At 56.9% G+C, this 27,695-nt stretch overlaps 14 protein-coding genes across 15 annotated transcripts; 8 read left to right on the forward strand and 6 right to left on the reverse strand.

The window, feature by feature from the left end:
* Positions 1-265: 265 nt before the first annotated feature.
* Positions 266-2,789, forward strand: LMH87_003996 (uncharacterized protein; the record flags this gene model as incomplete). Its single annotated transcript, XM_056195149.1, has 2 exons — positions 266-1,420; positions 1,476-2,789. 2 exons carry the CDS (start codon positions 266-268, stop codon positions 2,787-2,789), a joined length of 2,469 nt encoding a protein of 822 aa, XP_056048807.1.
* A 631-nt stretch (positions 2,790-3,420) lies between these two features.
* LMH87_003997 (uncharacterized protein) lies at positions 3,421-5,406 on the forward strand (the record flags this gene model as incomplete). The annotated part of the gene is made up of 7 exons (XM_056195150.1): positions 3,421-3,466; positions 3,561-3,692; positions 3,754-3,782; positions 3,836-3,866; positions 3,916-4,195; positions 4,261-4,387; positions 4,444-5,406. 7 exons carry the CDS (start codon positions 3,421-3,423, stop codon positions 5,404-5,406), a joined length of 1,608 nt encoding a protein of 535 aa, XP_056048808.1.
* Positions 5,407-5,892: 486 nt separating this feature from the next.
* Positions 5,893-7,726, forward strand: LMH87_003998 (uncharacterized protein; the record flags this gene model as incomplete). Of its 2 annotated transcripts, XM_056195153.1 has the most annotated exons (4): positions 5,893-7,132; positions 7,202-7,402; positions 7,460-7,629; positions 7,712-7,726. In XM_056195153.1, 4 exons carry the CDS (start codon positions 5,893-5,895, stop codon positions 7,724-7,726), a joined length of 1,626 nt encoding a protein of 541 aa, XP_056048810.1. The 2 variants fall into 2 exon arrangements, with proteins under 2 accessions (XP_056048810.1, XP_056048809.1); XM_056195152.1 differs by lacking the exon at positions 7,712-7,726 and having other exon boundaries at positions 7,460-7,656.
* A 154-nt stretch (positions 7,727-7,880) lies between these two features.
* On the reverse strand, positions 7,881-8,323 carry LMH87_003999 (uncharacterized protein; the record flags this gene model as incomplete). Its single annotated transcript, XM_056195154.1, has 3 exons — positions 7,881-7,934; positions 7,990-8,007; positions 8,066-8,323. The coding sequence occupies 3 exons, from the start codon at positions 8,321-8,323 to the stop codon at positions 7,881-7,883; spliced, it is 330 nt and encodes a 109-aa protein (XP_056048811.1).
* Positions 8,324-9,215: 892 nt separating this feature from the next.
* LMH87_004000 (uncharacterized protein) lies at positions 9,216-9,500 on the forward strand (the record flags this gene model as incomplete). The annotated part of the gene is made up of 2 exons (XM_056195155.1): positions 9,216-9,364; positions 9,437-9,500. 2 exons carry the CDS (start codon positions 9,216-9,218, stop codon positions 9,498-9,500), a joined length of 213 nt encoding a protein of 70 aa, XP_056048812.1.
* Positions 9,501-9,563: 63 nt separating this feature from the next.
* LMH87_004001 (uncharacterized protein) lies at positions 9,564-11,797 on the forward strand (the record flags this gene model as incomplete). The annotated part of the gene is made up of 2 exons (XM_056195156.1): positions 9,564-11,634; positions 11,721-11,797. 2 exons carry the CDS (start codon positions 9,564-9,566, stop codon positions 11,795-11,797), a joined length of 2,148 nt encoding a protein of 715 aa, XP_056048813.1.
* A 654-nt stretch (positions 11,798-12,451) lies between these two features.
* On the forward strand, positions 12,452-14,585 carry LMH87_004002 (uncharacterized protein; the record flags this gene model as incomplete). Its single annotated transcript, XM_056195157.1, has 3 exons — positions 12,452-13,128; positions 13,204-13,709; positions 13,768-14,585. 3 exons carry the CDS (start codon positions 12,452-12,454, stop codon positions 14,583-14,585), a joined length of 2,001 nt encoding a protein of 666 aa, XP_056048814.1.
* A 524-nt stretch (positions 14,586-15,109) lies between these two features.
* LMH87_004003 (uncharacterized protein) lies at positions 15,110-15,799 on the forward strand (the record flags this gene model as incomplete). Its single annotated transcript, XM_056195158.1, has 1 exon — positions 15,110-15,799. The coding sequence occupies one exon, from the start codon at positions 15,110-15,112 to the stop codon at positions 15,797-15,799; it is 690 nt and encodes a 229-aa protein (XP_056048815.1).
* A 309-nt stretch (positions 15,800-16,108) lies between these two features.
* Positions 16,109-16,624, reverse strand: LMH87_004004 (uncharacterized protein; the record flags this gene model as incomplete). Its single annotated transcript, XM_056195159.1, has 1 exon — positions 16,109-16,624. The coding sequence occupies one exon, from the start codon at positions 16,622-16,624 to the stop codon at positions 16,109-16,111; it is 516 nt and encodes a 171-aa protein (XP_056048816.1).
* Positions 16,625-18,392: 1,768 nt separating this feature from the next.
* LMH87_004005 (uncharacterized protein) lies at positions 18,393-19,277 on the forward strand (the record flags this gene model as incomplete). The annotated part of the gene is made up of 1 exon (XM_056195160.1): positions 18,393-19,277. One exon carries the CDS (start codon positions 18,393-18,395, stop codon positions 19,275-19,277), a length of 885 nt encoding a protein of 294 aa, XP_056048817.1.
* A 62-nt stretch (positions 19,278-19,339) lies between these two features.
* On the reverse strand, positions 19,340-20,746 carry LMH87_004006 (uncharacterized protein; the record flags this gene model as incomplete). The annotated part of the gene is made up of 3 exons (XM_056195161.1): positions 19,340-19,501; positions 19,552-19,854; positions 19,910-20,746. 3 exons carry the CDS (start codon positions 20,744-20,746, stop codon positions 19,340-19,342), a joined length of 1,302 nt encoding a protein of 433 aa, XP_056048818.1.
* A 915-nt stretch (positions 20,747-21,661) lies between these two features.
* On the reverse strand, positions 21,662-22,207 carry LMH87_004007 (uncharacterized protein; the record flags this gene model as incomplete). The annotated part of the gene is made up of 2 exons (XM_056195162.1): positions 21,662-21,720; positions 21,808-22,207. The coding sequence occupies 2 exons, from the start codon at positions 22,205-22,207 to the stop codon at positions 21,662-21,664; spliced, it is 459 nt and encodes a 152-aa protein (XP_056048819.1).
* A 1,261-nt stretch (positions 22,208-23,468) lies between these two features.
* Positions 23,469-25,044, reverse strand: LMH87_004008 (uncharacterized protein; the record flags this gene model as incomplete). Its single annotated transcript, XM_056195164.1, has 2 exons — positions 23,469-23,628; positions 23,684-25,044. 2 exons carry the CDS (start codon positions 25,042-25,044, stop codon positions 23,469-23,471), a joined length of 1,521 nt encoding a protein of 506 aa, XP_056048820.1.
* Positions 25,045-25,755: 711 nt separating this feature from the next.
* On the reverse strand, positions 25,756-26,941 carry LMH87_004009 (uncharacterized protein; the record flags this gene model as incomplete). The annotated part of the gene is made up of 3 exons (XM_056195165.1): positions 25,756-26,120; positions 26,178-26,681; positions 26,761-26,941. The coding sequence occupies 3 exons, from the start codon at positions 26,939-26,941 to the stop codon at positions 25,756-25,758; spliced, it is 1,050 nt and encodes a 349-aa protein (XP_056048821.1).
* Positions 26,942-27,695: the final 754 nt, after the last annotated feature.

Below are 27,695 nucleotides of genomic sequence, written 5' to 3' on the forward strand. Positions count from 1 at the left end.
CGCCTCACTTGCCAGGCAGAAACTTTGGCGCCCACTTGGTGCTCAGCCTACCCTGCACTCTAGCCAACCAGCGTTCAGCCTACCCTGCACCTTCCCAGCTTCCCAGCCAACCAGTCCACCAGGAATCCGGCCTCGAGCGGCGCGCCTCCAATTTTCAGCGCCACGACCTCCCCAGCGCGCCCCGACCGGCCTGCTTGCCTGCAGCAACGCTATCCACCTGGGATCCTTGCAAAACCGAGTCGCTCTCGCTTCTTTTTTTGCTCCCATGTCTTCCTCCAGCAGATGGGGTGATTCGCGCGGTCTCGCCTCTACCTTGCTCTCCCTTGTGCGACCGCAATCGTCTCCCACCAGAGACGATCCCCCAGCTTCATCTGAGGCGCCACGATCTAGTGCCAAGAAGCACAAGCACCGCAAACGCCGCGACCGCGAACACCAGCAGCAGGACCAAGACGACGACGCCATGACGAGCGCATCACAAGAACTTCCGCCCCTTCACAACGACCACGAGGCCAGCGAGGGGGAGGCCGACTTTGGCGCATTGGAGGTGTTTGACAGCAACGCCGCAGCATCGTCCCAAGCAGTCGAGCCCGCGTCCTCCAAAAAGAGCCGACGCGATAAGAAAAAGGACAGCAGCGCGACCAAGGCGCAGAAGCGCGCGAACAGACACTCGAGCTCTGCCAATGGCCATGACTACGAGGAGCCTGCAGTGACCCCCTCTTCGCCGTCTAAGAAGAAGCGCAAGAATTCCGACTCCTCAGACGGCAAGGAACGAAAGAAGCGCAAATCGCATGCCGCCATTGACAGCATTCCTGAGGAGCAGACCGAGCCTGCTCTACCGAGCTCGCCTTCCGCAGCTCGTGCGCACAAGCGTGGCCCGTCTGGCGATGGTGCTGACCTGAACGGCGCCGACGTTGACGAAATCGAGCGCGACGTGGAAGCTGTGGCCCGAGAGGCATGGCAAGAACACATCAGCAAACAGGCATCACAGCTTCAGGACACCGAAATGACAGATACTGCCCCTGTCGCCGCAATGGCACCGGTAGAGATACCAGTAGAGGCGCAGGAAGAGGCACCGGCTGATGACGCTACAACGACGCCAAGACGCGCACGCTCCACGCGCAAGAAGTCAAAGCCAACCTACTTTGATCAGCCAGTCACAGACGCTTCACTAGACGCTTTCGGACAGCTCCCTTCGCCCTCGGCCGTGACACCCAAGCCTCGGCGCGCAAAGAAGGCGGCCTCTAAGAAGGGCCCCAGGCGGCAGCGCAAAGCCGACAGGGAACAGGAACTCTACGGTGGTGAAGCTTCTCGAGGGAACTATACCCAAGGCAAATTCAGCGACGAAGAACTGTCTCGTCTTGCTCACGCTATCGAAAGTTTTAGAGCCGAGTACGACATGGAGCAGCGCGATGTCAACGAGGTATGAAGCCCCCCACCAGTGCCTCGGTTGCTTGATGCTAACACTCATTCTGTAGATGATCCAAGCCCCTGGCGGAACCCAGGCTGGCGAAGCACATGCGCAGCTCTGGCTTCGCATCTTTGCTGAATGCCCCGATCGCCACCGACAAAAAGTGATCAACGTTGCCCGGAAAAAGTTTCACAACTTTGTTGCGCGAGGTACTTGGAATGAGGAGCAGGACAATGAACTTTCCAGCCTCATCAATATACACGGTTCGAAATGGTCCTACATTGCCGGCATCATCAACCGCCATCCTGAGGACATCCGCGACCGCTATCGGAATTATCTTGTCTGCGGCGGCGCGCAGAAGAAGGAAGCCTGGGATGACGACGAGGAAGCACGTCTTACGCGCTTTGTCCAAGATGCCATGGAGGCCATTGACGAACTTCGCAGAAACGACCCTAGCAAGGAATTGCTGCAAAAATCGTACGAGGAACTCATCGACTGGCAGAACATCAGTGAGCGCATGGAGCGCACGAGAAGCCGCCTGCAGTGCATCACTAAGTGGAAGTCCATGAACTTGCGAATTCATAGCAAGGACAAGCTCGCTTCTGCTGACCCCGACTCCAATATTTCCTTCAGACTTGACAAGGCCCGCCATCAGCTCGAGGATATGCCTGACACCGAGAAGTATCGTCTCGTGCTCGCCATCAACTCTACGTCGGCCCCGACTGCTGCCAAGATTCCGTGGCAGAAGCTGTGTGATAAGCAGTTCCGTAGCTCGTGGCATCGTTCCACGCAGGAGCTCGTATGGAGTCGCTTGGTCAAGTCTGTCCCTGGCTCCGACATGAGAACGGTCAGAGATTGTGCCCAATATTTGGTGGACAAGTACGATCAGGATGGAGAACTGCCAAACATTGGCGGAGAGGGCTGGGACGATGACGAGGAGATGGTGCTCATCTCTCAAGTCCCATTCGGGAAGAAGGAGATCCGGCCAGACATCAGCTCTGAGAAGCTCACCGCTGAAGACATGCAAGGCGACGATGATGAACTTGCGGCTGAGACGCAGGAAATGCAGATTGACCCGGCCCTAGAATCGCTTGCCGAGGTGCCGCAGGCTGCGAAGAAAGCCACTCCGGCGAAAAGGACTCAGAATGGCAAGCGACCTTCAGCCAGGAAACCTAAGAGGCCGGTTGAACCGATTGAGGAGTCTGCTGATATTGTTGAGGAAGCTGGAGCGGCCAACGGAGACGAGATTGATGAAAGCAGCCACCGCAAGCGCAAGACGCCGAGCAAGTTCAAAAAGGGCAAGACAAACAAGGCGCCCGTCGAGCCATCCTCGGATATGGACGACATGGACGATCTCCCGTCTCGCGTGGAGGCTGAATGACGCAATGGTTTGGACCACGTTGGCTAACTTGACAGGTGCGGGAAATTGAGTGCTTTTTTTGGTCGGCTTGAGCATATGCCAGCCTGCTCACGGGGCGTTTTCATGCGATTTGTTCTTTTTAGCTTATTGACTTTTCTTTCACTGTCTTTGTGACTTGCCGGATGCGGAGGAATACTGTTTTTGTTTAAGATGGAGGAGCCAGAGAAGGATAACACAGGTGTCTGCCTGTGCGTTTTTGTTTGCTTTGATACGGAGATGACCAGGCTTGGCTTGTGAACCCCACATAACGAAAGTAACGGTGTTGAGGATTGATAGTAGATTCATTGCGTGAATAAAGTATGGATACCTTGTCAAGAACATTTCGCTACGCCTACGTTAGAAGGCCGCGATGAGAGGGCGCATAGTGCACCTGCGTCAGGTGGCGGTGGACCCCTGTCTGTCTGTACCCCATACCTAGGTACTATGCTGTAAGAACTTGGGGGCTAAGCCTGCAAGGCCTCCTGCATCTTACCTTGCCATCAACCGCAGCCTGCAGGTCGAGGCGGCGCGAGCCATTCAAGCAATCTATTTCCCGTGCATCCTACCAGGTCGATAATTGGACGCGAGGTTTGCTGGCCTTTGAGACGAGACAATGGACAGGCCAGGAAGAAAGACAACCGTGGCTGTTGTCGGCCTCGGTAAGCGTGCCCGCGAGAAGCGATGAAAGCGCCCTAGCTTTGGGAACTTGATTGGCAATAAATTAGCGCGTGCTTTTTCTTACGCGTGCGACAGGCGGAATGGGCATAGCGGCAGTCAAGAACCTGATCGAAGAAGGGTTCGAGGTCACCGGCTTTGATAGGAGCCCATATTACGGCGGCCTATGGCACTTTACCGAGGACAAGCAAACGCTTAGTATCCTTGAATGTAAGTTGAAATCTCTGAAGGTACGGTCCAATGAAAAGCGTGAGTACTGACTGCGAGCTAGCTACGCAAGCGAACATCCCCATTGAGCGGGTACGTTGCACGTCGTTTGGGGCAGAGGTGCGAGATTTTAACACCTTGTGTAGATGTGCTATACGGACTTTCCTTTTCCCAAAGGTAGCTATTTCACCGTTTAGTATACAATCGCTAGGCTAATGCGTCTAAGATACACCAACACACTGTTCAGCAAAAGAGGTACAAGAGTACATTGAGTCGTACGTTGAACACTTTCAGCTCGCGCCACATTTCAGACTCAATGCCAGCATCACACACATTTCGGAAATTGAAGAGACGGGGAAGTGGAGGGTTGATATTGAAGGAGCTCCTTCGCAGTACTTTGATAAGCTGGTCATGGCTACTGGGCCGCATGTCAAGGCGACGCCATTCAGACTGGACGGCCAGGATTTATTTGCTGGTGAAGTGATGCATTCGCAACGGTACAAGAGGTCAGTACTCTGCATTGCCCTTGTCGCATGGCCTCGCAGCTTTCGCTAATGATGAGCCATGTTAGAGCATCTGACTATGTTGGGAAAAGAGTCGTCGTTGCAGGCATGGGCAACACCAGCGCCGATATTGCGAATGACCTGGTAGGAGTTGCATCGAAAGTCTACTTGTCGCACAGCCGAGGGGCGCACGTCGTAGGTTTCGCGCTGCAGACACATTGATGTAAATAAACTAACAGCTTTCGTGACAGCTACCCCGCGACCTCAACGGCGTGCCAGCGACCAGCGTTCTCACGCATCGTCTCGTCCGTCTACAAGGCACTATTGACTGGCTCTTCCCTCGACTGCGCGACTTTGTCAGCGGCCGCGTTCTACGAAGCATCACCAAGGCGGTATTTGGCGACCTCGACCCCACGTGGGGGCTCGATGACGCGCCGCCGGCGACTGTCACTAACCCCATCATCAACGACGAGCTGATACCCAACCTCCGCGCCGGTAAGCTCGCATCTACGGCGAGCATCAAACGCATCACCGACGCCGACACGGTGGAGCTCGCCGACGGCAGCACCGTACACGCCGACGTCATCATCTGCTGCGTCGGCTACGAAAACAACTACAACATGCTCGACCGGCGCGTCAACCCGATGCGGCACACCGACGCCGCCTGGGCTGCCGCCCAGGGCTCGCGCGGCCGTCCTTTACCCCGACTCTACCAAAATGTCTTTTCCCTGGACCGGCCCGACTCGTTGGCTTTCATCGGCTGCGTGTGGTTCGCCACGGGCGCCTTTACCGTCGCCGACCTCGCGAGCATGTGCATCGCGCAGGTGTGGAGGGGTCGGTCGCGGCTCCCGCCGGCGCGGGACATGGAGCGCTGGATGGACGCGCAGGCGGACTACATCACCGGCCTGGCGCGCCGGGCCACGATTGTGCCGGCGACAGTCAACATGCGCGCGTGGCTGGTCTGGGCCGACGAGACGGCGGGCATGGGCGTCGAGCGACACGTTGGGCGCTGGTGCGGATGGGCGTCGTGGGCGTTCTGGTGGCGCGAGCGACGCCTGTACCGGATGATTGACGCGGGCGTCTTCACGTCGGCCGTCTGGAGGCTGTTCCCGGGCGAGAAGCGCAAGGCCTGGGACGGCGCGAGGGCGGAGGTGCAGAGGCTGAATGAAAAGCACGAGGCGAACCTGGAGCGGTACAATAGGAGCCATCGGTGAGAGGCGGTGGCTGGCAGGCTCGGCGTATCGGATATGACGTCGCTTCGGCAGATAGATACATGGTTAGTGAAGTGCTTAGCCAGATATATTCTGAATAACGCAGTGGTAATGTAGATGAGAAGTGCCTCAATCTTAGTGATGTGGTGCTGCGATCCAATTGCGCCCGCAAGGCACACAGGCTTTCCATCACTCGCTGGAAATATGCCGAAAGCGCTGGACACGGGTGGCTGAGAAGCCCCCTGGTTTAGTGGAGGCTTCCGCGCAGCGCTTGCCTCCAAATAGAGCTAGGTAGGTACAAAGTAATCTTGATCGTACACAGCCATGCAATTTCATACGCCGACAAAATCCTCTTGATTGGCCTTACCGACGACCCAATCTGACGGACTTACGTTCAATTACTAAATACACATTTGGACCAATGAGACTCTGGCCGCAAGACTCTCACCAATCCGCCGCCATTGCGCCTTAGGGTAGCACACCACCAAAATGGAGCACATCGACAGGTCACGAGAGGTGCTTGCCACATATACCAGCGATCTCAACCGCTCAACGGTATGGGCTGCCATAGCTGGCCTGTTCATCTTGGTGCTTGCCACCAACTACTTTCAGACGAGCACCGGGGTACCCCCGGCCCGAGATGGCCGGCCAGCGAGGCCACGCGAGCATCCGTACCTGATCCCCTTTGTCGGCCACGCGCCGCAGTTTATCGCTTGCCGGGAATGGTTTCTGAATCGTCTCCGCGGCCTATACCCAGAGGGAATATTCAGCATACGCCTCTTCGGCCGCCTCCACAGCATTGTTTTCAGCCCGGCCCTGAGGGACAGCATTCTCGGCACGCCACGCAGCACAGCAAACAACGACTTCCTCACCCCTCTGCTATTGCGGTCTACGTTTGGGGTATCCAAGAGCGGCACGGACGCGTACTGCGCCATCGAGGATGAGATTCGGGACATTGCGGCCAGGATACAGACGGAGAGCGGGTTCAAGCCCCGAGAGGACGCTATGTTGGTCCACATTCGTCGCAACATAGCCGACCTCGTCACCTTCAACACGTCGCCTGCAGACCAAGCGGACTGGGAGAGGGCTGCCGGCTCCGAGGTTGTCGAGGATAGCAAAGGTGAGTCGTTTGCGCAGGTCGACCTGTTGGAGCTCGTCCGCAACTTTGTCGCCGAGACGGCCAACCCCGGTCTCTTTGGCACCAACTTTGTGGAAAACTTCCCCGACGCCTGGCAGCACCTCTGGAAGCTTGACGCCGCCTTTATCAAGATGACGTTTGCCCCCTCGTGGCTGCCGATCCCCAGCGTGGGCCTCGGTCGGGCCGCGGCGCGCCAGCTCCGACAGCACCTGTGCGAGTTCCACGAAGCCATGGACAAGCACCTGGCTGGCGAGGAGCCTGGCATCAAGTGGCAGGACCTGGACAACGTGAGCCCACTGGTCAAGGCGCGCGTCGAGGTCTTTCGTCGTGCCAACCTGCCTATGGAGGCAAGGGCCGCCGCCGACATGGCGCTGGCGTGGGCCATGAACGCCAATGCGAACACGCTTGTTGCGTGGATGATCTGGGAGATTTCGCGCGATGCCGTGCTGGTGGAGCAGATTCGCGAGGAGATTGCGCTGTATGTGCGCGTCGCCCAGCCCATCAACGAGTTTGGCGGCGCGGTGTGGTTGGCACCTGAGCTGGAACACGTCGACGTGCACGGGCTGCTGACCAACTGTCCGCTGCTCAAGGGTGCGTACATTGAGACTTTGCGCTTATACACTGGACCGTGGCCGATGAAGAAGGTGATGAAGGACACAGTCATTGGTAAGCCTGGCGAGGAGCAGACATATGTGCTAAAGCAAGGCACCTACGTACACTGCCCGCAAGAACTGCACCACCTGGATCCCGAGTATTTTGCCGATCCGAAAGAATTCATTCCGCAGCGACATATGCACGAGACAGAGGACAAACAGGGTAACTGTATGCGGACAGTGAGGATGGATTCCATGAAACCATACAGTGAGTTGTGGATCGTATTGCGCTTTGTCGCTAGAGCAATGCTGACATGTAGTATAGCTGAAGCCTCGCTGTTGTCTGGGAGTAGCGACCTTCCGTTGCGCGAAATGATCATCTATCCGGCCGTCATGCTCTCGCTATATGAGTTTGTGGCGCCGGAAGGCAAAGGCTGGACATTGCCCACGACGGAGAAACGTGCCGCAACGCGGCATCCACGTCAAGCCATGACGGTATGGGTCAGGCGAAAGAAGTTTTAGAAGGGCATTATTGCGTCTTGATAAGAATTAGACGCTAACAAAGATAGAAAAACAGTTCACAAACACGTAAGAGGAGTGTATACCCATGCGCTACGTGCCGCACCGGCTCATTACGCATTCAAGACAGTAGACATTAGAGTTACAATGCAGGAGTTTTGTAACCAGTTGCTGTATTCAATCGGAGATCTTCGACGCTAATTTATAAATTTGCCTGGGTTTTGTCTTTAAAGACCATGTAGCGCTCTCAGCAGAGAAACGGATCCGGTAGGTTGTGTAGTCTGAGAGGTTAGCTAGATGCCTTGGCTGACTACCTGCATTATCTCCTGTGCTTACAATGACAGCTGGTAGCCACTGAAAAAAGAGTTTACTGCTTGCCACCCAGGCCCAGGCTGTCGGTGAGACCGCCAACGGTCTTGCCGAGGCCATCGGTGGCACCCTTGACGGTGTCGCCCAGACCGCCGGGAAGAGCACTCTCGACGCTGTCGACAGCACCGTCGATGGGCTTGGTAGCTCCACCGAGGGCATCGCCAAGACCACCCGGAAGGGCACCGGTAAGACTGTCGAGAGCGCCAGTGGGGGTGGCAGCCGGGGTCGCGGAGGTAGTCGCGGTGCTGGCAGGGGCAGCAACGGCGGCGCCGAGAAGAGCAGCGATGATGGCAAACTTCATGTTGACGATGTTTTTAAGTTGGGGTAAAATGATAATGTGCTTGGTAAGAGTGATAGTGAGAGATGAGCTGATCTGAAGAAAAAAAGGCAATGCATGAGGTGCTTCCCTCAACTTATATAGTTATTCGGAACTTTCATCAGAGACATAGCATGCCTCGAGATACTTGCCGTCAGCAGGGATCGATGTCGATTACTTGGCCACTGTAGGAAAGTTGTACTATGTGACGTCGATCCATTGCCTCTATAGCGCCATGCTGGTGGTGAGACATGGAGCTTGATACGGAATGCCAGCTTATAATTACACCAAAGCGTCTCGTCCACTTGGGAATGTGAAGCACCACAGACGCACTCTGGTGAGATGTGACTGGTAAAAGTCGCGTCGTTCTGCCAATGGACGACTAACACAGTGCATGCTGGGTATCATTCATGTTGATCCGTTCCAACAGAGCTTCATCTCGAGAATGCTGGGAGTCGCCTCGCAGCAAGGGCGGATAGAAAGATGACGATCTTTCACTTCTTTGCTCAATTTGAATTAGAGTCCTGAAAATCCGGGCATTGAAAACTTCCGTTCTTTTAAAAGGCATGTTTTCGAAACAAATCGGATGCATGTACGTTGGTATGCAGAGATGGTGACGACCAACAGCTGTCGCGAAGCGCTAACGCGAACCAAGTTAGCAGCTAACGTAGCTATCACTGCAGGTTGGCACGCGACAGCTACCAGTACGCACGCAGGACGAAGAAATTGAACGAGCTCAATTGAAGCAATGACGTAGATAAGAAGGCCATCAGATTGAAAGAGAAATGACCATTATTCTGCACCAAGTAATGCATCTGCAATTGAGCATTAGTCCCCCACCAATGACACCATACCTCGTCCGCCTGTCGACTTCATCATGGCCCGCCCGCTGCCTCATGCTCCTCCGCCTTTTGCCAGCTTCCGGGTCGGGAGCGATGGCGGTCACCTTGTTGACCTCTTTTCTTCGACCCTTTTGTCCCATAATTTCCCGAGGGCTCATTTTTCCTGCGCACTGATACTGCAAATGTAATTGTTTTTTTTTTTCGTTTGGTTAAATATGCTTTTATTGTTGCTGATTGGTTGTGCTATTCAAATCAGGCTTCTGCCACTGGTTCAGCCGCCCGCCTACTCGGTATTTCTACGCCGGCGACTGAGCTTTTGAGCTTCCCACCCCTCCTCCACCGACTCCCCCCCCTCTGGCAATCCGAACGATGCCCAGACAGCAATGATTCCTCGCCTCGCATCACGAGCGCCGATGTTATGCTCCCGCTACGGGACAGCATCGGCGCGCACCCGCCCGCCGTGGGTGCCGCAGAGCCCCAGCCCGGCCTGGCAGTCGATACGACTGCTCCGTACGACCGCCGCACCGCGACGACCGCAAGCACCTCCGCCCAAGGCCACAGCTACGAACACGATAAAATCCTCGACGACGACAGAGCCTATAAAGCCGGCCACCAAAGACGCGGCCGCCGCAACCCCCGCGGCGAAGATCATTGACCCGCTCGCGACGCCGGAGAAGACGGTCACGGAGCAGCGCAAGGCAGACTGGGCCATTATGCGGGAAATGTCTCGGTACCTCTGGCCCAAGGACAACATGGGAACTAAGCTGCGCGTCAGCCTGGCCGTTGCGCTGCTCATCGGTGCCAAGGTGCTCAACGTGCAGGTGCCGTTCTACTTCAAGAGCATCGTCGACTCGATGAACATTGACGTGGCGGCCGTCGGCGGCACGGCGACGACAGTGGCGGGCGCCATGATCATCGGCTACGGCGCCTCGCGCGTCGGCGCGACCGTCTTCCAGGAGCTACGCAACGCCGTCTTCGCCTCGGTCGCGCAAAAGGCGATCCGGTCCGTCGCGCGCAACGTCTTTGACCACCTGCTGCGCCTGGACCTGGCCTTTCACCTGTCCAAGCAGACGGGCGGCCTGACGCGCGCCATGGACCGCGGTACCAAGGGCATCAGCTTCCTGCTGACGAGCATGGTCTTTCACATCCTGCCCACCGCGCTGGAAATCAGCATGGTGTGCGGCATCCTGACGTGGCAGTACGGCGCCAAGTTTGCGGCCATCACGGCGCTCACCATGGTCGGGTACACGGCCTTTACGATCTGGACGACGGCGTGGCGCACCAAGTTTCGTCGCCAGGCGAACGCGGCCGACAACAAAGCGTCCACGGTGGCCGTCGACTCGCTCATCAACTACGAGGCGGTCAAGTACTTTAACAATGAAAAGTTCGAGGTGGCTCGCTACGACAAGGCACTGAAGGAGTATGAGAAGAGCTCCATCAAGGTGGCTACTTCGCTCGCGTTTCTCAACAGTGGCCAGAACATCATCTTCTCTTCGGCCCTGACCGCAATGATGTACCTGGCCGCTGATGGTGTCGCCAAGGGCAAGCTGACGGTTGGTGACCTGGTCATGGTCAACCAGCTCGTGTTTCAGCTTTCCGTGCCGCTCAACTTCCTCGGCTCCGTATACCGCGAGCTGCGACAATCGCTCCTCGACATGGAGACGCTGTTCAGCTTGCAAAAGGTCAACGTCGCCATTACCGACAGGCCTGGCGCCAAGGAGCTGGCCTTGACCAAGGGCGGTGAAATCAAATTCGAAAATGTCAACTTTGGCTACCACCCCGACCGGCTCATCCTGCAGAACCTCAGCCTGACCATCCCTGCTGGCAAAAAGGTGGCCATTGTCGGACCTAGTGGCTGCGGCAAGTCGACGTTGCTGCGGCTGCTGTTCCGCTCCTACGACGCCCAGGGCGGCCGCATCCTCATCGACGATCAGGACATTCGCGATGTGCAGGTCGACTCGCTGCGGCGCGCCATCGGCGTCGTGCCCCAAGACACGCCGCTCTTCAACGACACCGTCGAGCACAACATCCGGTACGGCTCCATCGACGCCACGCACGAGCAGGTGGTGGCGGCCGCGCAGCGCGCGCGCATCCACGACACGATTGCCAAGTTCCCCGACGGCTACGACACCAAGGTGGGCGAGCGCGGGCTGATGATTTCGGGCGGCGAGAAGCAGCGCCTGGCCATGAGCCGTCTGTTGCTCAAGGACCCGCCGCTGCTCTTCTTTGACGAGGCCACCAGCGCGCTGGACACGCACACGGAGCAGGCACTCATGGTCAACATCAACGGCATCCTGCGCGAAAAGGACCGCACGAGCGTCTTTGTCGCGCATAGGCTGCGCACCATCTTTGACTCGGACCTGATCATCGTGCTCAAGGAGGGCCGGGTCGCCGAGATGGGCACCCACCGCGAGCTGATTGATAGAGCTGGCGTCTACGCCGAGCTGTGGAGTGGTAAGTGCACTTTTATTTTCTAACTACGGCGATAGTTCAGTTTTACGACGGCAAAGTAACTGTGAGCTAACGAATTATGATTATAGCGCAAGAAACTCTTTTCAACGAGGATGGGACCGATCGACTGGAAGCGACGGCGGAGAGCAACAAGGCTAAGAAGTGAGAGGGAAAAGCCCGCCAAGGCTAGACTTGTACATAGAATAAAGCCACTATTGGCATTTTTTTCACCTATCACATTGCAGATTCACCACTTTTTTAGGGGCTTCTCGGAAACAAATATACTCTGTAAATCAATTACTGCATTAGGCAACTCAGTGCGATGGAGGTGGTGCGGCACGGAGCAGCCAACAAGGTATTCCGACGACTCATTGGTGGAAACAGGGGTCCAGCTTCATGTTTATTCCAACGGCAATGTCCGGCAAGCTAAAGAACCCAGCCAGAGCTGCGAACCATCCCTCGCGAGTTATGAAGGCGCTGGAGCCTTGGAGGGGACGTAAAAATTATCTGATGGGTCGACAGGCCCGCATGGCGCATCTGATTAGATTAGATGAGTGGTCGGGTTGCAAGTAGGTTGGATTTTAGCTCGTATACGACAATTCTCTAGCGTAAAAAAACCCCATTGGTATGAAAAAGAACGCTACTGAAGACTGCCCAGGTTTGCCAGGGTCCCTTTTCCGAAGTCGAGCTCGGCAATTCCTTTGCAAAGAGGGGGGACCGCGGGGGATAAGTATAGAGTAATAAGCTTGCCGCTTCGAAGCTCGCTTCTCATCTCACCAACCACTTACACGTCTCCAAGACCGGAGAGAAGCAGCCCGGCATGTCCGAGTCCAAGCAAGTAGACATTGAAGCCGCCGCCGCCGCGTCCCCGGGTCGGGACTCTGGCTCCGGCGACGAGCAGGCCGGCAACCACCACCCGAGCAAGGCGCCGCTCGCCACGTCGTCGGTCGGCGAGGTGCTGCAGTCGTCGGGCGTGACGCGCATGGAGGCCGTGTACCGGGAGGCGCAGACGGACCGCAGGACCTTTTACCTCGTGGGCGCGTCGGTGCTGGTGTGCGCGTGGGCCTACTCGCTCGACTCGTCGACGACGTCGTACTACAGCATCGACGCCTCGTCCTACTACAAGCAGCACAGCACCGTGCTCTCGACGCTGTCCATTGCCACCAGCGTCATCGGCGCCGTCAGCAAGCCCTTCATGGCCAAGTTCTCCGACATCACCTCGCGGCCGTACACGTACCTGCTCGCGCTGGTCTTCTACGCCGTCGGCTACGTGATTGCCGCCACGTCGCGCAGCATCTCGGCGTACATTGGCGGCGAGGTCTTTGTCGCGGTCGGCGGATCGGGCCTGGACCTGACCAACGACATCATCGTCGCGGACCTGACGCCGCTCGAGTGGCGCGGCTTCGTCTCGTCGCTGCTGTCGACGCCGTTCATCATCAATACCTGGTTCTCGGGCAAGATTGTCGAGGCCATGTCCTCGCGGGGCCAGTGGCGATGGTATGTAGTTCTGAATCTTATTCCACGTAGGGCCGAGAAGAAAAAAAGAAGAAATCTATACTGACATCGGGACAGGGGCTACGGCATGTTTGCCATCATCATGCCGGTCGCTCTCGGTCCCGCCATTGCCGTGCTCATCCACCTCGACCGCAAGGCCAAGAAGCACGGGCTCATCAACATGGCGTCGAGCAACGCCGCACGGCGCGCCGCCGCCGAAACGCTCGGCGAGAAGCAGGACAACAGCAGTCCGCGCGGTCTCATCGTCGCCGCCGCCGCAGCCGCAGAGTCTCAAGAGTCGTGGGGCCGCGCGCTGCTGCGCAACTGGCACGAGATTGATGCTTTCGGGCTCATCCTGCTGGGCTTCGGCTGGTCGCTGCTGCTGCTGCCGTTTTCGCTCAAGACGTACGCGGAGCACGGCTGGCGCAACCACTCGCTGATTGCCATGATGGTGGTCGGCGGCGTGCTGCTGATTGCGTACGTCGTGTACGAGATGAAATGGGCCAAGATGCCGAGCGCGCCACGCCGACTCGTGTTCAACAAGACGTTCATCATGTCCATTGTCATCGACAGCTTCTACTTTTGTAAGTCTTTATCGTGGCTTGACGCTACTAGCATTGCCTTGACTAACGTTGCGAAAAGTCGCTGGAAACATGCGCGGTCTGTACTGGAGCTCCTACGTGTACGTGGCCAAGCCCTGGAGCCAGCAGGACTGGGTGTACTACGGCAACACCATGACGCTCGCGCTGTGCATCTTCGGCCCCATCACCGGCCTCCTGCAGCGCTGGACGCACCGCTACAAGGCGATCCAGGTGTCCGGCCTTTGCCTCAAGGTCGTCGGCATGGGCATCCTGCTCTCCGGCCACCGGGCAACCGACGACACGGCCGCCATGGTGCTCTCCATGGTGCTCATCGGCGCCGGCGGCGCCATGTCCGTCGTGGGCACGCGCGTCGCCTCGCAGGCGTGCGTGCCGCACCAGGACGTCGCGCTCGCCATCTCGCTGCTGTCGCTGTGGTCCAAGATTGGCAGCGCCGTCGGCAGCGCCGTCGTGGCCGTCATCTGGTCCGCGCAGATGCCGGGTCAGCTGCGCGCGCACCTGCCCGCAGGCACGCCCGAGGCCACGGTCAAGAAAATCTTCAACAACGTCAAGGCGGCGCGCACGCTGTACGCCTTTGATAGCCCGATGCGCAGGGGCATCATCGAGGCGTACCGCCGCACGCTCTTTTACTGCCTCACGCCGGCGCTCGCGCTCGCGTTCATCCCGCTCGTCGCCGCGTGCTTCCAGACAAACTTTTACCTCGGAAAGCAGCAGAATGCCGTCACCAATGTCGGCAATGATGGACAGCCGCTGAAGGAGGAGGAGCAGAACCCAGAGCCGCTGCCGCCAGCTGCGTCGAAGAAGGAGGCGTTCCTGAGATTCTGGGGCGGACGAAGTGCAGTTCCGGCTCAGCGGTCGTAAAATTGATGCCTAGATGTCCTTTTTTTTTGTGAATACTCATTGCGTCTTGCGATGGCATGGCAGCATATTGATGCATACAGCTAGCCTTGTCCGTCCGCTTCGTAAAGCGAGATGGTGTGATTAATGCGGTCTTCTGCAGCCACACGCAGCCGTATTCCCGTGCCGTTTTCCGGGTGAGAAGTAGCAAATTCATATTCAATTTTCATGTTTGTTTTGTGTAACTGAGATTGCGAACGGTCGGGGAAATGGTGTCAATCGCGCCCTCTTGTTCCGGCGGCAGAGTATTTGCCCCATATTGGCAGAGCGCACGCTCGCTGCGCACATTTCAGCCTTCGGAGGCCAATTCTGGAGGGCGAGGATGGACTCAAAATCAGTCAATCCAATTAGCCTTATTTACTGCTTATTAATAGCTAGCAAAATTGGGGAACTCTACAGAATACGACGTTTGTGAAATTGTCAAAAGGGTTGGATCTACACATCTCCACAAACGCCCTTACCCACCTAACCTCATCTTTATCATCATCATGTCACTTAGCGAAGCAGAGCGCGTGTCGCACCTTCAGGAGGCGCAGACCAAGGCTGTTGCTCTATTCAAAGAAATAGAAGAGACGCTCATCCGGCCCGGCATCAGCGACAAGACGCTGAGCGCAGAGATTGCCGCGCTGGGCAAAGAGCGGCACGGACTCGAGACGCACTGGCACAAGCGCATCGTCCGCAGCGGGCCCAACACGCTGGCGGCCTACAAGGAGAACCCGCCGGACCGCGTCATCGAAGAGGACGACATCCTCGTCGTCGACCTGGGCCCCGTCTTTGAAAAGTGGGAGGCCGACTTTGGCCGGACCTACGTGCTGGGCAACGACCCGCGCAGGATCAAGGTGCGCGACGCGCTGGAGCCCATGTGGCACGAGATCAAGGCCAAGTACCGCGAGCGGCCCAGCATGACGGGCGCCGAGCTGTACGCGATCGCAAAGAGCACGGGCGAGGCGGCAGGCTGGACCTGGGGAGCGCACATTGCTGGGCACATTGTAGGGTCGTTTCCGCACGAGCGCATCCCGCAGGACCAGTGGCCGCTGTACATTGCAGAGGAGAACACGACGTCGATGCAGACGGTGGGCAAGGATGGGTATATGAGGCAGTGGATTCTGGAGATTTATCTGCACGACAAGGAGGGACAGTTTGGAGGCTTTTTTGAGCAACTTTTGACAGTGGATTAGTTGAAGTAATTGGAGCTAGTAGTACAAACGCCAGGATGATACAGAAACTGCGTAAAAGCAGTTTGCATGGAATTAGTTGAAACATTGGTATCATGACTGACTGTACTTTCCTCACAAAGGGGAAGACGGGAATAAATCGGTTGGGACAATTTTGCAGCCCGGGAGGGTGACCTCATTCGGCTGGCTCCAGTGTAAGTTGCAGTACCCTGCAGCGGAGCGACAAAGGACTTGCATAGCGCGTCAGGGTCGGAGCGTTCCACTAGTTTTTTAGTTTGACCCTGACGACAGGACTTGTGGTTGCATCTCGATCTACTCCTTGGCAATCATCTGGGCCCTTGACGTCACCGGGGCGCCGTCCCAAAAGGCACGCAGCTGAAGGGCCTTGAGCGGCGTCTCACCGGTCGTGGGGTCCGCGACGGGGACCAGCTCGACGACGTTGAACTCGGCGACCTGGACCTCGACGGCCTCGGGGTCGTCCTTGAAGGTCGAGATGCTGGTGGACTCGTACATGACGGTGCGGCGGCCGGAGCCGTCGCGCGCGGCCACGTCCCAGGCCATGCGCACGTCGTGGTGGAAGCGGGCGAGGCGACCCGCGCGCTTGGGCAGCATCTGGAGGACGTCGACGGCCCGGAGCGGCGGGCCGCCGTTCATGACAAAGGTTGCGCCGGGGGCGAGGTAGTCGATGAGGTCCGGCTGGCCGCCGCGGGCGTCAAAGGGGCCGAGGGAGTCGAGGGCCGGCAGCAGGCATCTGAGGAAGAGCAGGCCGGGCGAGGCCGTGTCCGGGATGGCATCGTAGGGGCCAGAGTGTACTTGGGCGTCTGCCATGGCGCGCGGGACGGGGTGTGCCGTCAAGTACGCGGACAAGGGCGCGGTGGCGGCGAGATCATGAGTGAGAGCAGGTGGTAGTGTTGAGGCCTCCGATGGTACGCCGACGACGAGAATTCAAAGTCAACGGGCAATTGTATATAAATCAAGGAAAGGGAATGGCTGCAGAATGCCGTCACGTGGTGGGCACACCCGGCAACTTAGATCGGCGACGGAAAAAGGTGTGTCGGTCTGAAGGGACGGCAAAGGGCCAAGGATAAGGCCAAGGCAGGGTCCTGCCAACCTGGGTAAGGATGTTCGTTGCCCTAACTATCAGTAGAGAAAGCCGGCTGGCTACCTAGGAATGGGCCGGAGCTTGTTCCAGGTGGCGTGCATGACATCAAAGGGTATCTATCAGCAAGGATGGCCGCTTGCAACAGGAGGAGGGCGGCAAGGCGGAAAGAGACGAGGCAAGAGAGGAGCCTGTAGCTCGGGACAAGGTCGTGACGGAGTTGCTTGATCTAAAGAACGGCCGGAGCCGAGCTGTTGGTCTAGGTCATGGTTGAATAGCTTGGCGACAGTCGACAGCGTGCTCGTGGCGGCATGTTGAACAAGGTAGCCGTTGTGTGTGTCGTGATGGTTGGGATGATTGGACATTGATCTGCGCAGCTGTCCAGGCACACTACCTAAGCTACCACTATGAAGGGGAGCGGCAGTGCTGTAACTACAGTGTGTTGGATGCTGGAAAAGGCCCTGTCGGTCCAATGATGGCGTCAGTGGGGACACTCACTCACGCCCTGACAACTTCCATCCTACAGTACAATCTCCAGAAGACTCGGGGACTCTCACCGTTGCATCAAACGCCCTAGACACCCACCAATGACATAAAAATAAAATACAAATAAATAAATAAATAAACCACTCCTGAGATTTAGCGTCTCCGGGCCATTACGACCTTGCCGCGCCAGCTAATTCTCCTTCGCATACCTGCTATTTAGCCACTCCACTCGGGGGACAAAAAACATCGCCGGCCAGTCCCTGGCTACAGCAATAACCAGCCATCACTGCTTCATACAGCCTTTAGCTTTACCTAATAAAAGGTGAAGAATATATTAAGTAGAGCCTAAATAATCTACTCCCATTTTTAAAATACTTTATTTCGGAGTAGAGAGCCAGAAATGCCCTTCTGCAAATGACCTGGCCTTCCAGCGACCGGCGATGTTTTTTGTCCCCCACTTGCCACTTTATTAATGCTGGTTCACCCGGGGTGTGCCATCACTGCTGGGGCCTGCCCTGTGTGCACAGCCCACCAGCAAACAGCTTGCTTCATCCAGGAATCAACAATGCCGCTCCAACCGCATCTCTGTCACACAATGCACAAAATATACGCCCATCAGCACTTGTCGGTTGACTCATGAATAGAGTCATTCCAAATTCGACTTGACTGCTGCCATTGACTCAATTCTCCCAAGAGGCGTTCATCTGGTCATGTCCTTGCGGGGCGCCCCGCCGTCCCCCAAGCTACCTTACCAATGCCACTGGCGGGCGACCAATTGTCCGTGACTCACGTCGTCAGACCACCACGCTCTTACGAGCGGGACGATGCTATCCAGGCCAATTGGCGGAAGAACTGCTCCAATCCAACTGCCTTGTGGTTTGCACTCCGAGTGGTCAGATTTCAATCGATGTCGACCTCATAACGACTTCACGACTCGGCCACAATATAAATCCGCCTGCCGCCACCTGCCATTGAGTTCATAGCAGCAAGCAAACCAGCTACAGCATCACAATGGCCACCTTTACTCCCATTTCGCTCGACAGCGCCGAGACGATTGCGCGCTACTCGCCTACCCCCAATGGCATGTCGGTTCAGATCGAAAAGGTCCAGGTCGAGCATCGCCTTCAGCTCATCAATACTTGGCGCATCCCCCCTGGCTCCACCATTCTCGAGATTGGCTGCGGACAAGGCACATGCACCACCGTCCTGGCCACCGCCGTAGGCCCCGACGGACATGTCGATGCCGTCGACCCTGGCCCGCCGGATTATGGCTCGCCTTACACTCTTTCCCAGGCCCAGGCCCACATCAGCTCTGGCGCTCTAGGTAGCCGCATTACCTGGCACAACGCCGAAGCGACGGACGTTTTGGCCACATCGGGCGGCAAGAATTGGGACTATGTCGTCTTTTCGCACTGCATCTGGTACTTTGACAGCCGCGACATCCTGGACACGATGCTCCGGGCCCTCAAGGGCCGCGTCGGCGCCATCCTTGTTGCCGAATACGCCCTCAAGGCTACCGAGCGCGATGCGGAGCCTCATCTTCTATCCGCCATTGCCAGAGCTTCCCTCGAAGCCCACAATCCTTCCAGCACGGCCAACATCCGTTGTCTCTTGAGTCCCACTGGTATCAAAGAGATGGCCGAGGCTGCTGGGTGGAAAGTTGGAGATGAATCTAACATTGTTCCCGGTGCGGGTCTGTTGGACGGTGGTTGGGAGACGGGCGAGGTTCGAAGCAAGAGCTTTGTTGAAGAGATCGAGAAGCGAATCACGTCTCCCCGTGTCAAAGAAATGCTTCTGTCGTCGCGTGAGGCTGTGATTGCCTCATATGCCGCCATGAACGGTCGCAAGACACGCACCATGGACGTCTGGGCCACTTCTCTAACTCTGGCGGAATAGATCCGGGTCAAAATTATTTCAGTGAATACAACATCCAAATATTTCTATCCTACATCTCTTGTCTACTGCTGGCTTTCTGGCTTCTGGTTCTCCCTACATTCATCCTCAAAGGGCACTTGTCCCAGCGACTTCCAGCACTGGGCCGCCATGAGCGCCTCGTTTTTCTCCTTGCTTCGCCAGAGAATGTCCGACTTGCCGTCACTCAAATGTGTGACGGAGCGGTCCTACTACGGTATCAGCACCACATATCACAACTGTGCATCTGAAAGCTTACCAGTCCCAGGGTCAACTTGATGAGGCTTTCGGGCCAGTTGTGTCGGTACTCGTGCTCGGGTGCTTTGCCCTCGATAGCGAGCAGGATGTTTTCGGCGGCCACGACAGACTGCTGCATCGCCGAACGCGCGTTCGGTGTCGGAACGTCGGTGTCGGTGACATCGCCACAACTGTAAATGTTTTGAAAGTTCTCGTCAAGTAGCTGCAAAGTAGGCTTGACCTTGATGTAGCCTGACGATGAGATGGAAGTAGGCGAAAGTGTCGAGAGGATTGACGAATTCGGCTTCTGGCCCGTGCAGTTGATCTATACCGCCAACTTAGAAGTGAAGTGGGAATACTTTCCGGATTAAACGACTTACAAAATAATTGCAGTCTATTTTGCGGCCCGATTTTAGTGTCACACTGCCGTTGGCGTCGTCTTCTTCAATGACACGATCTTCCAAAATCACCTCCACGTCGAGTCTCTTCAATCCTTCCATGGCAGCGATTTGCAAATCCTTTCCGAAGCGATGCATTGGAGCCGCGCGAGAATGCACCAGAATAATGTGCTTCCCAGGGTACAGGCTCTTTGCGTCTGTCGCAACCTCGACGCCCGCTGCGCCACCGCCGACTACGACAACCGTATCTGCCTGCGCTATCCTCTGCTGCATGGCCTGCAGAAGCTTGACGCCCTCAGTCTTTTCCGTGTTATTCACGCGAGACGGCAGCCCGCTCTGGACCGCTGCGCCCGTGGCAATTACGAGGTATTCGTATGGAATGCTTTCGTCCCCATCCTGTAGCACCACCTCCGACTCGGTGATCCGGGCAGCGCGGTCCTTGATCCAGTGCAGCGCGCCGTCCACCGCGTCTGCATACTTGCCGTACGGGACGAAGGCCTTGTGCTCGTGGCCGCCTGGGATGACGCAGAAGCGCGGCAGCACCCACGTAAACTGGAAATGACTGTTCGGCTCGACCACCACGACTCGGTACTTGCTGTCCGGCGGCAGCGAGCGCGCGAGGATGCGCGCGGCGTAGTGTCCGGCAAATGATGCACCAATCACAACAATGTTGTGCGTGCGTTCGGCTGACGGTGTCGAGCCATTCTTTTTGGCCTGGCTGCGCACGCGGCGGAAGCGTAGCAGTCGTCGGGCCTCGCCGCCGATCAAACGGGCGAAGATGAGGACGAGCTTAACGTACAAAAGAGCCTTGCTTAACATTTTACCAATGTTGGTGAAGAAGGGGTATGTCTACGAACTGAAAAGAAAGAAAGCGGAAATCGAAGGTGTGAGCGCGCCGAGATGTATTGTCTTCCTGCGGCCAACTCGGACTTGGTAGCTTGCCGACCCCGAGTGCACGGTTTGCTACAACTTACCGTTCTTTGGCATTTTGGAACCCCCTTACCTGCTACACTCCGACACTGACCCTCAATTTGCCGAGTCCGATCGGTCCCCGAATGCAAGACTCTCAGTGGCACGCGTGGGTGGGCTGGCGACGCTAAGCCCAACGCCTTGATCAGCCCAGAGTGGGCCGCCCTCGTTATCTGATGGATCTGATAACGCAGCTGAACGTTCATGAGCAGGGGTCCGGCACTCAATTTCGCACCTAATGGGGCGCTATTTTCCCACTGTCGATTTTTTCGGCAATACCCTAATTTCATGTGAATGGACTCAGTTCTTTCTCGTTAGGCTCATTAATCAGGTATAGCTTAGGCTTACAAGTGGGAATCGAACGTTGTGTTGTATAAAAGAGCCACTACACAAAAAAACGCCACACCACGCTCTAGAACGCTAACAAGCAAACTTGAATACTAATACTAACAGGTAATTTCCTTCTTTGGCAGCTGATTCACTTTTGTGAATTCTGGATACCCCGTCTCCCGCCACTCCTTGAAAGTCATGCCCTTGGCGCAAGAGGGCATGCGGACCATGAGCGGCACGACAATATCCTCGTCTGTACCGAGCAGAGCGGCGTCGTGCACGATTTGCTCATCGAGCACCTCGAAGCCCATCTTTTTGTACAGGCCAACAGTGGACGGCGACGACTCAAAGTAGACAGGCAAACCCGCGCTCTCGCCCAGGTCGATGCCCCACTGGACGATGAGGGCGCCGGCCTTGCGGCCCTGGTGCTGAGGGTCAATGGCGATGACATGGCAGTCTGGAGCGAACGGGTTCGGCTGATGTTAGCGTCGGAGCTTCCAACTCTATTCGTCTCCCATTGCGGATACACGAGAAGTTTTGCAAAAAGAGATGGGAGCCTGGCTGCCCGGGAAACAACTTACAGATGTAGCGACGTCCACCAAAGAGCCTCTCCCGCACCTCCCACAGCGGGTTCAGGACTTTTTCCGCGCGCGCCCTCTGCTCTCCCTCGAGCCAGGGCACGCCGTGGTTGGCGCGCTCGGGCACGGTGCGCTCGCGCAGGTAGGCGTCGCCGAGGCCCATGCCGATGATGGCGCCCGTCGCCGTGTCGACGACCTTGAAGGTGTACTGGCAGTCGCTGAGGTGCCAGTAGCTGAGGGTGCCGGCGGCGTGGGCCTTGAGGAAGTCCTGGTCGTCGAGAGTACCAGGGAAGAGGATTTGCAGCATCAGAGCGCCCATCTTGTCGGCGCGAAAGGCGTCAAAGTAGATTTGGTAGATGCGCGGGATGTCCGGGATGAGCGCGGGGAGGACGACCAGAGACATGATGGGCGGTTGATGGACAAGGGACCGGTAGGACTAAAACGCAACAAGAGGTATGGATGCAGTTGAAACTAGAGAAGCAATGCGCAGGGAACTGATTTACCATTTATATAATCAAGCAGGCGGGTTTGGTTCTCAGCTCGGAGTCTTTGGCTGTCTGGGACGCTGGTGGCGTTCCCTGTGCTGGTGCTGGGGCAGTGGCTTCTGCGAATCCGGTCCATGAGCACCTCCCCATTGAATTATTGGCGTTTTTTTAAAAAGTGGACGTAGTTTTCCTTGCAAGGGCAAAATACCTAATTGGAAGAGGAGTATAAGAGCAAACAGCTACAATTAAGGACGATGATGGCGAGCCACCCACACCAGAAAATAACTAGACTCTCGCCTCGTGCCACATGGTTATAATCCCCCCACTGTGGCAGCTTCAGCTTTGCCCTAAGGCGCGCCCCTTCTGCCCTTTCTCTTCTGTCTGCTCAAGCAAATAACTGTCTCCATTATTTGATACAAGCTGTGGCTTGCTGTTAGCAAGCGCGTGGTCCGCTCAGTGGGCCGAAGCTCAGCTCGTTCCATCTGTTGTAAGCTAAGACTGAGGAATGGGGGTATAAATAATTGCTGTAGGTATATATAATAAGAAAGATAGCCCTGTTATGATGGGACTGGTTGATAAGATTCTGCACCTTGTCAGGGCGGAAGACCGCGAGGCGCACTGCCGCTCTCTGTCGGATTTTTCCGGTGGACGTGGCGAGGCAGCTCGACCAGAGAATGTTTCGTTGGTGAACGCGTCTTCTACTACGGCGAGACGTGCTCTGATTACACCATAGGCTGGCTGCCAGATCGCATCACCAAGCGGATGGAGGACCATGAGTGCGACGACACCTTCTGGTACGGCCCTAGCCGCACAAGGGTGTATGTCCCGGGATAAAACGAGCAACAGAAATTGCCGAATGATTTTCTTTCACAGCAGAGTCTCAATACTACATTACAGCTTGACCATGCCTGGTTGCCACGCGGAGAATGTTGCGCGCCGTACGCCAGAGCCCACCGCGAGCCTCCCACATGAAGTCCCCGGATATGAACCACGAATCATATGGTATATATATATACCTTGTCACAGCCGAGAGGCTCAAAGCATGTGCTGGCATGATGTACGACATTGCCTTGACCATTATTACCAAAGCGTACGTTTCAATAATACATCAAACGAATCTGCATTTGCATCTCTTATTTTTTATGTGCAAAACCACTTCTGTGACTACGTGCCACAATTCTAATATACGTATCGAAAGTATGGATTCTCCTTGTCTGTGAGGTCTTGAAATGCGAGCTTGGCACGCTCCGTCTCGTCAATGGGAAGTGTGCTCCGCAACTTGTTCTCGCGGCGCAGCGCTACATACAAAACCAGCGATGCCACGATGCAAATCACATAGCTAGGATTCGTTAGCACAAACACATTGGAACGCTATCGACTCAAAACACACTCACCAGATGATCAGTCCAAGCCACAACGCAGGATAGTGCCGGCTCTTGGTCTCGGACCACACCAGCTGCGGGCCGACGATGTTGCCCACGCAGTACGCCACGAAAATGGTGGCCGCCATGAAGCTCTTCTTCGTATGGCCCGCCACGTTTGCCATGCCGAGCGTGATGATCAGGCTCGCCGTGCCGCCAAAGAAGCCCGTAAGCGAGTAGCCCACCACCGGCGCGGCCGCGTGGTGCGTCCACTCCGACTGCCAGATGAGCGCGCAGCCGGCAATCACCGGCAGGCAGGTCCCCACGAGGAGGAACACGCGAATGTTGGCGAAGCGCCCGCCCAGGTGGCCGACGGCGAGGATGACGAAGAAGCAGATGCCCGCGAGCGGGAACTGCAGGAGGATGGACTGCAGGGTGTCCCAGCCAAACGTCGAGACGATGAGCGGGCCGAAGCCGCTGACGGCGCCGTTCATGGTGTAGCACGAAGCCATCATGACGAATATCAGCCAGACCTTGACGTCGAGGACGGCTTCTCGCAGCTGCGCAGCTTTGAACTTGGTGCACCGCACGCCCGTCTGGCCGGCCCGGAGGCGCTCCACGGCGACGAAGCGTTCATCCGGCGTCAGGAACCACGCCGACACAGGCGAGCCGGGCACTGCGAAGCACACCAGGCCGAAGATGAACGTGAGCGCGCCGGCCAGCAGGTAGATGTACTGCCAGCGGGCCAGCCCTCCGCCGCGCACTTGCGCGAAGCCGTAGTTGAGCGCGCCGCCGATGATGGTGAAGAGGCCCGTGGCCGAGAACCACCAGCCCTGGCGGAGGCTCTGCTCGTTTTGGGTGTAGTAGCTGCTGACGACGGTCATGAAGCACGTCGGGATGACGCTCTCGACGAAGCCGAGGAAGAAGCGCTGCGCAAAGAGCGCGCGCCAGGACGTCACGGCCGCGGTGAGCATGCACACGAGCGACCACAGCACGACGACGGCGCCGAGCACGCGGCCCGTGCGGAAACGCTGCAGGGAAAAGGTCAGAGGGTACAGGCCGGCGAGCATGCCAAAGTAGAAGAGCGAGGTGGCCCAGCTGAGGCGCCGCGTGTCCGTCTTGCCGGAGGGCAGGGCCACGGCGAGGTGCAGGTCAGAGGTCATGCCGAAGAGCGCGGCGGAGCCGAGGATGGCCTTGTCGTAGTAGACGAGGCCGTAGCCGACGACCATGAAGGGGATCAGGAAGAGGTCGATTTTGCGGACGACGCGGGAGGTGACGACGGGGTCGAGGACGTGCGACGAGGGGCCGACCACGGCGAGGGCATCGTCCTGGTCCTCTGCGGCGCCCGACGCGGGCGCTGCAGAGGGCTTGCCAGCGGTGACTTCCGACTTCATGGAGTCCCAGAGAGAGAGAGAGAGAGAGAGCGGTCGAAACAAGCTTAAATTATGAAATTGCCACAGCGAGGTGGTGGTCAGCGTTCAGCCGCAAAGGCGCTCGGCTCGTATGGATCGTATACACCAGAGTGCCCGAACTACAAGCCCGCGATCGTCCACGCGCCGCGCCTTGCATAGAGCTGCACACTGGCAAGAGATCTGAGCAAGACGGAAGAGAGTCGATGATGGAGCGAAATATCGCAATTTATCACTGGGCAAATCTGATAAAAAACTGCAATGAGATAATTTCATTTACCCTTTTTGGTTTGGGGGGTGATCCACTCAACCGTTTCCACCAGCTGAAGATGATCAGCCCTATTGCTGTTCAGCTACGAATTCTTTTGTATTGGTGGAAATGTTTAATGGTGTTTATTGATGAGATGCAGATGACGCGGGTGGCGATGTCGAGCTTGATCAATATATCGATACAAGGCGGCATCCTCCTCCTCTATTGCTGCATCATGGTGTCCTCATAGTGTCGGCTTGCAACGGGAGATGATGCGCCATTTGTTGCTCGTCGCAAGCCACGAGACAAGGATCAATCAATGACTCTTCAATCAACGAAAAACGAAACTTATTCATTGGTCATGTCATAAAAGAGCCCATCCAACCCTAGACTCCATCGGGTATTATCTATATGCATACAATTTTTCATCTTCTCCCCGACCCATCTCACAGCTTGGCCGGGCTCTCGTCGGCGTTCTTGAGCTCGACAATCAGCTTGCCCGTGTTGACGCCCTTGTAGAGGTCGACCAGCCCTTGCTCGGCGACCTTGAGGCCGCCCTTGAGCAGGTGGATGCTCGTCTTGAGCTTGCCCTCGTCGAGCAGCCTGGCGAGGTCGGCGCGCGCCTCGGCGTACTGCGCCTTGTGGTCAAAGACGATGAAGCCCTGCATCTTGATGCGCATCTGGATGACGCGCGTGATGTTGCGCGGGCCGACGGGCTGCGTCGCGTTGTACTGGCTGATGGCGCCGCACATGACGAAGCGCGCGTGCTCCTTGGCCTGGCGCAGCGAGAGCTCGAGGATCTCGCCGCCGACTGGGTCTCACGTTAGCATCATGCCTTTTCTCTCCGGGCTTGGCTGCAGAAACTCACCATTGTCAAAGTAGACGTCGATGTGATCCTTGGTCGCGTCGAGAAACTGCTGCTTGAACGCGGGGTCCTTGTAGTTGAGCGCCTGGTCGAAGCCGAGCTCGTCGACCAGCCACTTGCACTTGTCGTCGCCGCCGGCGATGCCGATGACGCGGGCGCCGCGCGCCTTGGCGATCTGGCCGGCGACGCTGCCGGTCGCGCCGGCGGCGCCCGAGACGACGACGAGCTCACCGGGCTTGGGGTCGCCAATCTGCGTCATGCCGACCCAGGCCGTCATGCCCGTCAGGCCGAACATGGCGATGATGTTCTTGGGGTCCTTGAGGTGCGGGAAGTTGGCCTGCGGCTCGTACCAGCCCGCCTTGAGGACCGCGTACTGCTGCCAGCCGGGCAGGCCGCTGACGAGCTCGCCGACCTTGACCTCGGGGTTCTTGGAGGCGATGACGCGGCAGGCCCCGGTAGCGCGCATCACGGCGCCGATTTGCACGGGGGGCAGGTATGAGCGCTCGTCTGGAATCGTGTGTTAGTTTTCTAGTTTGGGCTGTGGTGCCTGCGAGGAGACGCAGAATCAGAGAAGAAGAAAACTCACCATTGAGCCAGCCACGCATAGCGGGGTCCAGCGACAGATAGAGGACTTCGACGAGGACATCGCCGTCTGCGAGGTCGGCTTCCGTAGGAGCGGGCGTCACCTTCTGGTGAAAGGTTTGGCCGGGGATAATGTCACCCTTGGGGCGCTCAGCGAGCACGACTTGGAGGTTGTCTACAGGCATTGTGTAGATGTCTATTGTGTTTGGAGGTTGAGGTGAGAGGTCGAGAGTAAGTGGATGGCGTTGTGGGTTGAAATGCAAAAGAGACTGGATTGAGATCGTATCCTCTTGGAGGCGTAGCGGCGGGAGCCAGATTATATATGACTACGACATTTGGGCTTTGTATTGAGCGGGCGCAACATCCAGATTCGACCTACCCCCCTCCCCATACGCCGTGATAAATAGCGTTGCTTGATGGTGGCGCGCCCACCAAAAGGCCAAGCTGCTACAGAAACCAGCACTTTGCGAGGCCGGCAGACACTTTTTTTTGGCGGAAACGGGACCGGGATCGATGAGGTGTGTCTACAATGACCCGCGTTGGCCACTCCCCCGGTTTGTTTCGCCCGCTCTTGTAACCCCAGGGCGCCGCGTCGTCCTCGCCGTCCCTCCTCCACTAGGGGAGACGAAAAATATGCAGGCGATAGAGTTCCAACGTCATCAACAGCCATTCGGTACCGCTCTGTCTAACCATCTCCGTATACATCTTACTCAGCTATAAATGTGACGAAAATTCTTGTATCTTGGATCCTACGGCCTCCCAACACTCACAGACACGGACATTGCGGACATGTTTTTTTTAATTATATCATTACCAAGCAACCGTGGCGTTGATATTGTTTGTACAAAGCCTTCTTTCTTGCGACAGCGGAGTTGTGGAACCAAACCTCGGCACTGGAGGCTACGTTTCTGGCTCTCTTTGGCCAGCGGAGTTTCGGTG

Source organism: Akanthomyces muscarius, chromosome 2 (genome assembly GCF_028009165.1).
Source record: "Akanthomyces muscarius strain Ve6 chromosome 2, whole genome shotgun sequence".
Lineage (NCBI taxonomy): Eukaryota > Fungi > Ascomycota > Sordariomycetes > Hypocreales > Cordycipitaceae > Akanthomyces > Akanthomyces muscarius.